The sequence below is a fragment of the Blennius ocellaris genome, assembly GCF_963422515.1.
Source record: "Blennius ocellaris genome assembly, chromosome: 16".
NCBI lineage: Eukaryota > Metazoa > Chordata > Actinopteri > Blenniiformes > Blenniidae > Blennius > Blennius ocellaris.
In genome coordinates, this window is record NC_137665.1 from 14124989 (window position 1) to 14139492 (window position 14504).

The 14504-nt window shown below is 43.0% G+C and overlaps 1 protein-coding gene across 1 annotated transcript; it reads left to right on the plus strand.

Annotated features, from left to right (window-relative positions):
- Positions 1–811: 811 nt before the first annotated feature.
- fmnl1a (formin-like 1a) lies at positions 812–13834 on the plus strand (the record flags this gene model as incomplete). The annotated part of the gene is made up of 25 exons (XM_080511321.1): positions 812–997; positions 4450–4533; positions 4861–4947; positions 5044–5117; positions 6023–6106; positions 6207–6353; positions 7256–7361; positions 7667–7743; positions 7823–7916; positions 8827–8901; positions 9009–9119; positions 9510–9659; positions 9737–9838; positions 10621–11227; positions 11309–11433; positions 11517–11719; positions 11794–12028; positions 12110–12178; positions 12263–12343; positions 12416–12545; positions 12621–12784; positions 12980–13081; positions 13170–13265; positions 13342–13456; positions 13541–13834. 25 exons carry the CDS (start codon positions 812–814, stop codon positions 13603–13605), a joined length of 3369 nt encoding a protein of 1122 aa, XP_080367447.1. The 3' UTR covers positions 13606–13834.
- Positions 13835–14504: the final 670 nt, after the last annotated feature.

The window sequence follows — 14504 nt, forward strand, 5'->3', positions numbered from 1 at the left end:
TAACCTTCTTCAAACACTGAGAGGCGCTGTTTGACAATTCTTCCTTGTGTCTTGTGTTTACTTAACCTTTACCTGACTGTCATGGACAAACCTGAAGAAAAACAACAAAGTAACTCCAGGTGCCAGTGGGGCTGCCCCCACTGAACGATGAGATTTAGTGTGTGAAACAAAGACGTGGAGGATTTTTACATCTGCACCTGCTGATGTGTTTGTGTTTGTTTGTATCGTGCAACCCTCTTTTGTCTCGTTTCCCCCCCAGTGCCACCTTTCATTTCAGCCATCGTTCAGCTCCTGCCTGCACAGCCTGCTCAACGGTAATCGTGTTTATCTTCCACCCTGTCCTCCACCCCAGGTTCTGCCGCTGTCATGCACAGGAAGTTTCTCTTCTGCTTTTGTGCCTCTGCGGTTTCTGTCTGTGTTGCAGAATGTGTCACACTCCCCTCTCCTTCCTCTCGGTCCTGTGCAACACGCATCAGACAAGTTCTCAGTCAACTGGTGTCGAGGACACTGAGGGACACATCAGTGGATCTGTAGTATCAGAGGAACTCGTTGACAGAGAGGTTAGAGAGACCCTAAGCATGAGGACAACCTTTCATTTAACATCACCGACCCCGTCCTCAGCACCAATGCTGATCTGTTAAATCAAAGACTTGATGCTCCTCACTCTGAAGGCCTGAGACTCCGTCTGATTCAGGCCTTCTCGACTTCAGAGTGGTCACCTTCGGTCACTCTGCTTTGGAATACAAAGATTTTCTCAGGAGAAAAAGGGCTGCACAGAGCTTTCCTCCTGGATTACTTGTGGAGATTAGTGATGGGGAATGCGGCTGCTGGGGGCTTGGAGCATGAAGCCTCCGAGAGCCGAGAGTCCCGGAACTCAGTTGGGACAGTTTCCACCATGAGTGACCCCACACCGACCCTGCAGAAGAAGCAGCCGTCCGCCGCAAACCTGCCCATGCCTGCAGAGCCGGAGCTGGAGGAGCGCTTCAACGTGGTGCTGGTGAGTACGTCCACCGCTGTCAACAAGGACCCAGATTACTTGTTCAAGTTTTCCCTTCTGTTTGACTCAAAATGTCAGGACAGGAACAACCGGGAGATTAGAACAAAAGGCAGCAGGCAGCCGAAGGGGAAGTTGAGCAACACATTTACATGAGATGAGAGCAGAGGACCGGAAAACAAACAGCTTCACCATCCCTCCAACAGTCTTACATCAAGCTGGAAGGCAAAAACAACTCAAACAGTGTCACGACTACATTTTGAATTAAGATCATGAACAACACAAGAACACGTTGTTCATAGGCGCTCCTAATCATGGATTAGCTTTGTCACGTATTTACGGTGAGAAAAATAAGAAAAAACATGAACCATCTTTATAAGAGAAGAACTTAGAGATTGAGTATTTAAAAGAGAAATGAGCTGTAATCTGATGTCATGTTGACACAAGTCAAATTTATACCATCAATAAGTTAAATTATCTTTGAATTAATCTGCTTTAATTCAGAAGTTTCATATATTTATTAGCTGACAGTGATTTACATTTTCTCTGCTCACCATAAGAAAACATGTAAACGTTTTCTTTCTTGGTTTCTGGTCGTGTTCCATACTGGAGTGACGTCATGCTATATAATGTTGATGTTGATGAGGAGCATGACGCCTCCATCATGTCAACACCGAACCAAGAAAATGTCAAATTTTCAATCCGGTGAGCAGCGTGCAAAGAGAAAAACAATCATTTATAAACAACTTATCTGTTGTTTTAAACAAGTGAATCCACATTTTATTTCAATAACTGGTTATGTTAACCCGTAAAGCTGCATTTACTCCAACTAAAATATGAACTATTGAAAAAATATCAATTACAAGCCTTACTTGTTGTTCAGACTTCTACAGAAAACAAACTTTAAACAAATGAGAACTGAGCATTAGCTGCTAAGAGGCTTCTCACTCACCTACATTCAGGATGTAGTGTATTTATTGTGAAACCGCAGGTTTTACAATCCAAAAGTAACAAGATAAATCCTTTTTGGAAACTGATCTAACTGCTTTAGAAAAGTATGTCGATTCAATAAGATGTTGAGGTGAACTTGTTAAAATAATGGAGGTTCCATAACTTTCAGCCTTTTTACATTGAGAATAACCTGTAATCTTGTCTTTAATGTGTACACATTAAATTTCATTACATTAAACGCAAGAAGGAAGATCATGTATTCTGCAGCTTCACATTCTCACCCAAACGTGTGCAAACAACAAGCCGTTACAAATAACTATAAACTACAAGCAGTATAATTACATTGTACATCAACTTTCAAACCCTTAGATTGGACAAATGACCTTACATTGCAACTTGTGCATCTCTTTAAGTTTTAATCTAAACTGACAATTGTAAGTTAAAAGTGGAAAACACACATGCACACAGATACGCATATACACACATTGATTAGAAAAGCATCAATGATATAATGTTTTATCTATTTGATCTTACTTCCAGTTTGTGCAACTGATCCAATTGATGTATCTATTCTTAAAATATGCTTGAATGTGAGCACTGCACATAGAAACGTGACAGCATCTGGTTTTAAACATAAACACAGGAGGTTTCTGAGTATTTTTGCTATGAATCACACATTGTATTGCAGTGCAGTATCACTGTACACCGTATAATCCATCTTTTTCCTTGATTTTGCTCACTTTTACATTATTTGTTTTTATAATTGCCCCGTAATGTGTCTTTATAATGATTCTGAAGTCTCTGAGCGGAGAAATATCCTTAAATTATCGCGGGTTAGAATTTTTTAATATCCACGTTTTAGTGAGTAAACTAATTCACCGTTACACTGGGATGAGATAACGATGCCAAACTGAGCGCAACAAGAAGAAAATGTGCCCTCAGGATGAGCCATTTCACAACTTCTCTGTCACATGTTGCACTCGCTCATGACAAAACGGTTCTGTCTGCTGCTTTATGCTGAAAACAGCCCCTCTGGCAAGAGATGACTTCAGCTCCTTCTGAAACAGGATAAACTGAAACCTAATTGAGATTCATTCATCAGATGTTGGTGTTTACATCACCAACCCTTCAAAGAAATGAGAAGTGGCTCTTCTTCCTTTCTGCAATGTTTATACATTTTGGAAATTCATGCAGTTATACATATGAAGACACATAAGTGTTACTTTTTTTTCTTTCGTGGGGGGGGGGGGGGGGGGGGGGTGCGTCTTGTGCCACAAAACCACAGCAGGACCACTCCCTCATCTCATCAACCATGAAGCTTTGACTCCTCGGCTCCACACCAACGGGCCATTTCCGTTTCTCTGTCGTAGCCTCTTTTCTTTTTTCTTTTTTCTTTTTCAATGTGTCAAACAGAAACTGCTGCTTGAAGGTACCATGGGTCGTCGAGAAGTACACGCCCTGAGTCAACTGAAATGATTCGTAGTTCGTTAAGGTTTCAGACCAGTTTTCATACCAGGTGCATGATCATGTATTCTAGAGAAAAGATCCAAAGATCAAATCAGCAAAACATGTGTAGGATTGTAAAATAAATCTTATTGCTTCAAGTGTCATTTCTCTTTTAATAAATGTAGCCTTTTTTACCCACAAAATGTCCCATTTGGCTCAGAATCACAAGACACTTCATTTTGGTTAATCTAAGGGCTGAAATCCTCTGAGAGGGACAATAACCTTCTTAAAGGAAGTCAGGCGAGTCTCTGGTGGGCTGCAGAGCGATAACTCAAATTGAAAATGCCCTTTCTACCCACTGATGTGTCAACCCGTCAGAGAGTTGAGTCAACTTGCACTGAGAGACTGTGGAGGTGGGAACGCCTCCTGATATGTGAAACGATCACAGAAACGTGTTCACATTTATGATGTTTTACAGTTAAAAGATCTGATAAAAAAATTAATTGTAATTAACAAGAATTAAATGTAATTGTAATTTTGGAAACTGTCCATATATCATCATTCATTCATTCATATAAATCAAATTATATTTAATTTGATCTTTTCCTGGCCCAAATATATAATTGAAGTCAAGTGTAAATAGTACTGAAAATCTATCTTGTGTAATTACTGTTATGATGGACGTATGTAAAAGTTAAAATAATAGTATAAGTTAAAGTACTTGAACTTGGGAAGCCACTCAAAGACTTAATCACTTTTTAGCCACATTGTCAATAGCAGGTATTTGATTCATGTCAGCTGTAAAATATTTATCTTTAAAACACATTCATCATTGATGATCATCAATGCAAACATGTAAACACTGACTTCTCTGCTGCTCTTTCACTTTGAGCTCTTTAATGCGGTTTGGTTGGATTCAAACCTTCAGCATGAACAGGAAAGAATGAACAAACAACCACGTACAGTGTAATTGATGCTCTGTTGTGAAATAATGTGAATGTATTTTTTTTTATTGTATTATCTGAGTGGCTGAAACACTGCTTTTCTCTCTCTTTCAGAGCTACATGAACTTGCCTCCAGATAAACTCAGTCTGTTGAGTCAGTATGACAATGAAAAGAAATGGGAGTTGATCTGTGATCAGGTGAGAGTTTTCACTCGCCACTGATTGGTTTGTTTCAAACCTCAACGTCTCTCCTCTCTTGTGCCGCCGCTAAAATTGGAAACACCTAAAAATGTAGAATGTGCTGTGAAGCTTCGAGTAACACCAAAACCTTGCAGCATCATTTCTGTGAAGGCATCTGGTCGACGCGTCGGCATGGAAACAGTCAGTGGTTTGTGTCTGTTACCAACAATAACGGATCCAAAAGCTGCCTGTGTGTGTATGTGTGTCAGTGTGCATCTTGTCAGATTGTCATTTCGGATGCAGTTGACTCCACCTTCTCCCCCTCTGCTCCGCCCCCCCCTCCAGGAGCGTTTCCAGGTGAAGAGCCCGCCGTCCACCTACCTGACCAAGATCAAAAGCTTGTACCAGGATCAAGGAGGGGTGTCTCGGAGGGTCAGTGGGAAGCGTTGCTCTCCTCTCACGCTTCACACGTCTCTGTGTTGCGACTGCACAAGAATGACTCCACTTTCATCTCCTCTGCTTCTTTAGTTAAAGAAAAGAATTCAAGATGCCACGCAGGTGCTCAAGGACCTGGAGATATCTCTACGTACCAATCACATTGGGTGAGAATATAAAGTTCAATCAAATAATGTTTTTTGTAGAAACCCAGTATACACAAGCGGAAGTAATTAAACAGTAAAAAAGTTACAGAAAATTCAGATGTTTGTCCTTCAATGACAAATCTTACCGCCCACGCCCTCTGTTGGGCCAACGTGTGATTGCAGTTAAGCGCTAAGTATTTGAGTAGCTGAGATCAGCTGTCGAGGTCACATAGCTTAACGAAAATATACACAAATTTTAATGTTCTCAAATGGTCGCTGCTTGGCACACGTTCAAAAATAGACACTAATTTGACTTGAACGGACTTTGCACTATCATGTTGTGTAAATAAAAATGTCTCTTTTCATTGGATTTGTGCCCCAGAGTTCTGGATTAAGTCGTCTGCTTGGCTCATATAATCAACAGAATAAACACCAACTTTCCCTGTTCACGCATCTTAAGGGGACGTAGTGGAAGTTTCATCTCATTCCTCCTTTAAGAGATACTTTACTTTCCATTTTACAGAACTTGAGAACCTCCCACACAAACCAGTTCAGTCTTTTAGCGTTACAGTCGTTGTCGTCGGCCACCTGCTTGATGCGAACACGCTGGCCCGACGCAGTTAACCTGGGAGCCACGCTGAAGGGCCAGATGGCTACTCATGCCTACAAACTCAGGTTGTTTGTGCCTGAGTGTGAAAGGTGGAGTGGGAGCAACAGGAGAATATAGACCCGCTCATGAAAGAGTCCACTCGCTTTAAATTGAAGTAAATCACAACAGATTTGAAATAAACCAAAAGCAAAGGGTGTGGATTCCAAGTTTGTCATTCAACACTAGAAAACTAGCTGAAGATCCCTTTAACCTCCCTTCGAGGCACCGAATCTTTCATATGTCATCTTGTTTGTCATGTTTTTGTCCCTGGCTGCAGGTGGGCCCAGGAGTTTCTCAATGAGCAGAACAAAGGCCTGGATGTCCTGGTGGAGTACTTGTCCCACGCACGGAGCGACACCTTGTGAGTACACACAGCATGTTGAGGCCAATGTGGCTCCGAGTCTCCAGTCTCCCCACGGCTGCATCGTTCCACACCGAGCCTCCACCTCTGCACCGTGCAGGTTTGATGCGGAGAGTGTGGAGAATGGCGGCACCCTGTCCGAGAGAGGGAAGCCGACAGACAGGTCAATGGAAGATCTCACCAAGAGCCCCGGCAGCGGCTCCCAGTCGCACGGGATGACGAGAGCTGCCCGAGCACTGACTGTCCGGTGAGGAGATCCTCATGCATCCGTGCTTGTTGTTCTCACAAAACCAGACTCGGTGACAAATACAGTCAGAAAATAGACGCTTGCAAAGCAGAAGCTGAACTGTAGAGCTGCTGAGGCGATGAGGCGCAGAGCCTTATTCTTAGAAGACTATGAAAATAAACTTCACTTTTATACTCATGGGTTTATGTACATAGATGGATAGGAAGGAAGCGAGATAGAGGAATATATTTCACTACACTGGGCACCCAGGAGATTTTATTATGACATTATTATTTAGATAATTTTGTTCTTCAGCAAACTATCATTCTATGGAAACGTTTTTAGAATTTGTACAACCGTTGCAACAGTTTCAGACTATTTAAAAAGAGATTTCAAGTGAAAAGCATTAAACTAGCTGGGGATGAGTTATACTGATGAATGCATCTTTTGTTATTTGTGACGATAAAGATGTAAAAAAGTTATACTTCTTCCTACCCCCCTTTTCAAACATATAACACAACACATTATTTAAAGGGAGTGTGTGTGTGTCACGTGATCTCTGGATTATTCATTTGGATGAGTGTCTCTTTTGTTTATTCATTCTGTTAGTTTCTGTTAGTTTCTCTTGTTTAATTTTTTTGTACATGTTTGAAAACAAATAAATACATACATTTATAAATTTAATTAATAAATTAATTTAATGAATGAATACTTCACCTACTAACACCAAACAGTTGTTAATATGAATACAGTGTGTGGAAAAACATCATTCATGACCTGAACTCCTCTTCCCAGTATATTTTTTATCCTGATGCTCCATTTCTGCTGCACATACAACTTGCTCAAAAGTGTCTAAGTTTGGGGTTTATTTAAGTCAAAAGGAGCGTCTCCTCTTCGCTCACGCACATGTATCCCTTTTTCAGGATATCCACTCTGGGGAACAAGATTCATAAGAAGCCCCCTGTGTCCCTCCAGAGAGACGATGTGCACGTGTGCATCATGTGCCTGCGAGCCATCATGAACTACCAGGTAAGAGTCTGAGTTGTCACATGGCTCCAAATCTCTCGTTAAAATCTGCAAGGCAAGAGAAACTTTCTCTGCCAGCAGGCTGATAAAAACCCATTTAGTCCCCCTGCACACTCTGTTGTCTGAGCACTCGGCTTGTTGGTAGTAGAACAGACATTTGATGCTCATTATTTCTGTAAAAATCCCAGTTTTACAGTTGGAGTTTTTTCTCTGAACAGAAACATTTTTTTTTTATGTAACAGCTCTTTTTTTTTTTTTTTTTTTTTTTTTTTAAGAAACAGCTGTTTATATCTCCCATCTGCTTTCAGTCTGGGTTTAATCTGGTGATGACTCACCCGCGCTGCGTGAACGAGATCACCCTCAGCCTGAACAGCAGGAATCCCAGGTGAGAGCATCAATCTATGAGAAGAGCAGGTCTCTCTGTTTCCATCCTCTGCTCACCTCTCCATCCTGTGGCACCGCAGGACCAAAGCTCTGGTGCTGGAGCTGCTGGCGGCCGTCTGCCTCGTCAGAGGGGGACACGACATCACTCTCTCTGCCTTCGACAACTTCAAGGAGGTGAGGGGACTTGCTGGTGGTTTTCACCCTCACGTAATCGTCTCACGTGACTGAGCTGTCAGCATGTTCAGAAGCCGCATGCGGCCTCGTTTCTCACTCTGCAGCTCATTTATTATTTGCCCTCTTTTTCCATTTCCTGCAGACCAGATCGGTCCCCTCTGTCGGGCCGGGTTTGGCCCCCGGGCCTTATGCTTTACTCTGTCTGACTCATGCTCTAGACTTCCTCTTCTTTCATCACTCATTTCGTGAGTGAGTCAGTCTACTCTTAAAATAAGTTTAGTTAATGTGCAGCAGTCACAGGTGGCAAGAAATACACACACTTCACATGATTGGAAGAGTAAAGGCAGAAATACTGATGTATTTTCTCAGCTCAAGTTAGAAAAGTAAAATGGAATCTTTTTGCTGCTAGATGTACAGGGTTTATAGGGATTTTATGACCTGTGGGTTGTTTTTACTGTACATTTTGATTGACAGGTGATCTGACAAGAAAAGGGTTAGATATTACATTTTTTTTGGAAGTATTTCAATTCAGTTAGGTATAATTTGCACCATGTAATCTCCAAAATCATAAGTTGCTTCAGAGAGAAATTCACAGTCAAAGCCTTTTTTCTGCACTTTTTTTGTAGCCAAAATGTCTTGTTTGTTTTTGAAAAGAATGATTCTAATTAATCTTATTATTCCTCTGAGTATCGGAAGATATAGTTTATATAGAAATATTGTGTGAAAGGCCTCTCATTAACAGTTCAATGAAACACTTAGTGGTTTGAATAGTCTGAATAGTCCTTTTTAGCGATGTACTGCTCCTCCCTAATACCAATATTTGCACTGCTATTTGTATTTATACTTAAGTACAGTGTCTATTAAAATGCATGGTCACACCTCCCCCCCCCCCCCCCCCCCCCCCCATCAGGTGAGCAAAGAGAAGAACCGCTTCGAGAAGCTGATGGAGTATTTCATCCACGATGACAGCAACATTGACTTCATGGTGAGACTCCACGTTTGATCTGCTGATGTGTGATCTGCCTCGTGCGCGCCCACACACACACACACACACACACACACGGTGGATGAATGTGAGATGTTCCCCTGCAGGTTGCCTGCATGCAGTTCATCAACATCGTGGTTCATTCAGTGGAGAACATGAACTTCAGGGTCCATCTCCAGTACGAGTTCACTCATCTGGGACTGGACAAGTATTTAGAGGTGAGTTTAGAAAAAAGAAGGTTGTTATTCATCACCAAGATCAGAAAAGTCAAAGCTATTGTTGATGTGTTTTTTTCCCATCATATTACTAGAATAACAATAAACAATATGAAAGACTGATGTGAAACCATCATATTGTAATGAGCCCTTAAACTCAAGTCATTTCACATTTCGAACATCCCTAAAATGCACAAATGCGGCATGCAGTGGAGTGTGTGTGGAGTTTCTATCTTTGAAGGCTCGTAGAGTTATCAAATGATCATCTAGAGAACAAAGTCCTACACCTCCACCCTCATCTCCTTCAATAGTAAAATTAATTTGATGCCCCTGATGTTTTCTTACCGAGCCGTTTGCTTGATTAAAAAAATGTAAATCATGTGTCTGTGTTAGAATCTGAAGCAAACGGAGAGCGAGAAGCTGCAGGTGCAGATCCAGGCCTACCTGGACAACGTGCTGGATGTCGGCGCCCTGCTGGAGGATGCAGAGAACCGAGGAGGCGTCCTGGACCATGTGGACGAGCTGCACGAGCACAACGTCAAGGTGAGGCTGGGCGAGGCCGCGACGCTTCAGCGCAGTGATGATCCACAGTGACGCTATAGCAGTGTGTCTTGTTGCAGCTGAACACTCGACTTCAGGAGGTGGAGAATCAATCCGCAGAGAAAATAACTGAACTGGAGACTCAGCTCATGCAGGCCACCAAGGAGACCGAGCTGCTCAAAGTAAGTGGCCCATCAGGAAACGTATTATGTTCAATAGGATTAATTAGTGAAAGAAGGTGTGCAATCATCACAGTGATTTGTTTTAAATGAGGTCAAATGTGTGGAAGATCAATTTGGCTTAATGATCTCAATATAAAGTTAAAATCTAATCATCTCTGATATAAAACATAAAATGAGATTAGAGTATTTGTACTTATTAAACTTCTAAATTAGCAGAGGGGATAGTAATACTCGGTGGTCTAATCATTTGGTGCAGCTCAATAACATCCATTGGATGGATTTCCATGGGAGGTGTGTATGCGTGAAACTCGATGTTAATAGTGTGGCAACTCCTCGAGTGGCACCGTCCTGCTTCGGTCTATCAGCCAGGAATCAATGGAGGAGTTTTATTTGCACATATTTCTGTAGCTATCAGGGTGCGTTTATACTTTTCATCCAACGCACAGCAATTTTTCCCTATGAGCCTTTTGCAATTGTAAAGCCTTTAAAATGATGAATCATGTCAAAATATAGTGACGTTTAACATCAAATTATATAAAGACAAAGAATATAGAGGACATCTTTATCGGCAAATATCGAAAAGCTTCACAGGTTCACAGAACTGTGCTTGATTTTCAACCAGACATTAAAACTATATAGTCGGCTTGGTTTTAAAGGGTTAAGCTGTGTTTCATTTGCATGGATGAGGATTAGGGTTAGGGTTCTCTCTGTCAATTAAAGTGTACAGAAACCAGAGGTGAAACACCTGGAGTGTGAAACTGTTGGGCGTCTTCCTCCTCCAGGAGAGTCTGCGGGACTCGTGCTCTCAGGTCAGCACTCTGCAGCAGAGAGAGCGCGAGCGCGAGCTGGACCGGGAGAGGGAGAAGGACAGGGAGCGCCTGGGCTCCTCCGTCTCGCACTCGCCTTCAGAGCTGGAGCAGAAAATCCAGGAGCTGCAGGACAAAGGTCTGGTCCGGCTGGGCCGCACCGCCTCAGGAGGCCTGGACCTCCAGGTCCTCCCCGTCACCGTGGTGGAATACGTCCAGAGTCCCGCCTCACCAAACACTGAAGTCGATTCCTCCACCCTCCAGACGTCTTCACCTCCTTCTGGTGCCCCAGGCCAAATGGGCTCTCCTCCTCCACCGCCTCCCCCTCCCCCTCCCCCTGGACAGTCTGTGGCAGCACCCCCACCTGCACCTCCACCTCCACCCGCACCTGCTTCTGCAATGGCTCCACCACCTCCTCCTCCACCTCCTCCACTTCCCGGTGCTGGACCCCCACCTCCTCCTCCCCCACCCGGTGCTGGACCCCCACCCCCTCCTCCCCCACCCGGTGCTGGACCCCCACCTCCTCCTCCACCACCCGGTGGTGGACCCCCACCCCCACCTGGAGCGCCAAACATTCAACCTGGTAAGAAGCCCGACAGAAAGGTGTGAATGCATCGCAGACATTTACAAGTTGAAACACTGTAAACTCTTTTTTCTTTCTCAGCACTAAAAGGCAAGAAACCCATTCAGACCAAGTTCAGGATGCCTTTGTTGAACTGGCAGGCTTTAAAACCCAATCAGGTGACCGGTACCGTCTTCAACGAGCTGGACGACGACCAGATCCTGGAGGTAAGAGACTCTCCCGTCCTGTCACGCTGTTGTGACGTCCATTCAAGAGAAAACCCTCACGGTTTCTCTCTTGCGTGCACCAGGAGCTCAATATGGACATGTTCGAGGAACAATTCAAGACTCGGGCCCAGGGCAACGTGACAGACCTGTCCAAGGTCAAGAAGAAGATGGTTCAGCAGGCTCCCAGCAAGATTTCTCTGATTGACCCCAACAAAGCCAAGAACCTTGCGATCACTCTCCGCAAGGGAGGAATGAAATCGTCCGATATCTGTTCCGCCATCGAGAAGTATGTGTGCCTCTGTGTCCGGACCTAAACTGTCCCCCTCACAAAAACACTAAACATGGCCTCTGCTTGAACAGGTACAACCAGCAGTCTTTGTCCATAGACCTGCTAGAACTGCTGGAGCACTTCATCCCCTCAGACTTTGAGATGAAGCTACTCAACAACTATGAGAAAGACGGGCGTCCGCTGGAGGATCTGACCGACGAGGACCAGTTCATTCTGCGCTTTGGGAAGATTCCCCGTCTCACCCAGCGGATCAACACACTCACCTTCATGGGGAACTTCCCAGAGAGTGTCAAACGCTTGCAGCCGGTCAGTTTGCTTGTCGCTCGACCGACTAGTGACTGTGAGAGAATTCAAAGTGCTGATTTCCTTTTGTGACGTCATCCACAGCAACTGAACTCCATCATCTCCGCCTCCATGTCCATCAAGTCTTCAAGCAAACTCAAGAAGATCTTGGAAGTGGGTGAAACAGAGGATATATCAAGATGTTGGAGATTCGTCTGAGGTGCTTTGAGTCATGCTGTACGTTTATGTTCATTTCAGATCGTTCTGGCCTTCGGTAACTACATGAACAGCAGCAAGAGAGGAGCAGCATATGGCTTCAGGCTGCAGAGTCTCGACCTTGTGAGTAGATTCAGGTTTCCTCTCGGGGACCTTTAGAACGTGCTTTCAATTAAAACAACCTTCATGTTTCAGCTGTTGGAGACCAAATCCACCGACCGCAGTCAGACACTGCTTCACTTCATCACTAACATCATCCAGGAGAAATACTCCGACCTCGCCAACTTCCACACCGAGCTCCACTTCATAGACAAAGCAGCCGTTGGTACGAGCACTTCCTCGGCCCGACGTGGTTTAGTTTGAGAATCTTGCTTTAAGACACTTGTTTTTCTTTTCCCAGTTTCTCTGGATGGCATTCTTCAAGACATCCGCCTGTTGGAGCGAGGCATGGAATTAGTCAAGAAGGAGTTCCTGGTGCAGGACGACAGCCCTGTCTTGAAGGAATTCATCAAAACAAACTGCGAGCAGTTGGAGTCTCTGATCAAAGACGGGACGACGGCACAGGTACGTTTGAAATCCACTTTATATTCACACACACACACACACACACACACACACACACACACACACACACACACACACACACACACACACACACACACACACACACACACACACACACACATATATATATATATATATATATATATATATTTTATTTTTTACATTCTGATACACATTTGCTGTTCTCCAAACCAGGAGGCTTACATCTCTGTGGTGGAGTATTTTGGAGAAAACCCCAAAACCACGCAGCCATCCATGTTTTTCCCCACGTTCGGACGCTTCATCAAGGGCTACAAGGTAAGGATGTGCTCCTGCTGGTCTTCCATCACGAGTGCCACATTGTGTGCTGATGGTTTTCCCGTCGTTGAACCTGACTTGAATGCAGAAAGCGCAGCAAGACATCGAGCAAAAGAAGAAAATGGAGAGTGAGAGTCAGGAAGTCAAAACGTCAACGTCTCCAAACAAGACTGGATCCCAAAAGGTGAGAAGAATTCATCCTATTGCAGTTTTAGCAGGAAAAAAAAGCGCTAAATCACTAAGTTTTGAATTTGTTCCAGGGCCCCGGGATGCTTAAGATGCCTCAGATGGATCTGATAGCCGAGCTGAAGAAGAAGCAGGTGAAGACGCCGGTACGCGAGGGGAAGGACGGCGCACTGGAGGACATTATCACAGGTACCAGAACACTCCTGCCCGTGCACTATTGCATGAAAAATGAAGATGAAACTCTCACCTTCATGTCTTCTTGTGCTCCTTCAGACCTGAGGAACTCGCCATACAGGCGTGCAGACGGCCGCCGGCCGGCACAGCGCCAGGACACTTAATCCACACCGTTTCTCTTTCCATTGTAGACAAAGGAGCTGGAATCACACTCAGGCTGGAAAATACTATTTCAAATGTGCTGTAAATACAAGCATATCCACGTATTGCAGTGTTTCAGTGTGAATTTGCTCTGTAAATAAAATTAAGTTGGAAATATTTTTTAGTAAACCGCTTATGAATTTGATTCTTAATATTCTTAAAAAGCCTTTTGGCTGAATTTGAGTCGCTTTGTACTCCCTCCATTCAAAGAAGTCTCATTGACTAAGTAATGGAAAAAGAACATCTCTTTATAAAATAAAGCTATTTTTTAACCTGAATTTGTATCTTCCTTGTATTGCCTATTTTTTCTAAAAAAATATATATTTCCGAGAAATTCTGTGTTTTTACAAATTGTAGAGATTCAGGAAAATGTTTCTTTTTTCAATTGTGAAAAATGAAATTAAATGGTGGATTTCTGTCTGTACCAGTGACATCACTTTTTCGTCTACTGGTAAATTATATAGCATCCAATTGTGAAATAGTACAGAAAATGTGCTTTTCTTTTCTTATAAATGCATTACATTACCCATGAGAACACAAATAAATGTGTTACTTTTACTAATGTAACAAACAAAAAATGTGTTACAAACAAAAAGTTTGATATAAAAAACGAATTATTTCTGTTTTGTAAATGTAAAAGACTTAGTTTTTCTTCACAATTCATTCATACCTCAAGACGTCCACTTTAATTTCATTGCTCAAAGATTCAAGAATTGAAAACATCAATAAAGCTGAGATATTCAATATATTCTTAGTATAAATTAAATAGTAAGTCCAAATGTCAAGATACAAGTTATATTTAAAATAAAGCAAACATCAAAAATAAAGCTGAATGGTTGATACTTATATTGAAGCAATGCAT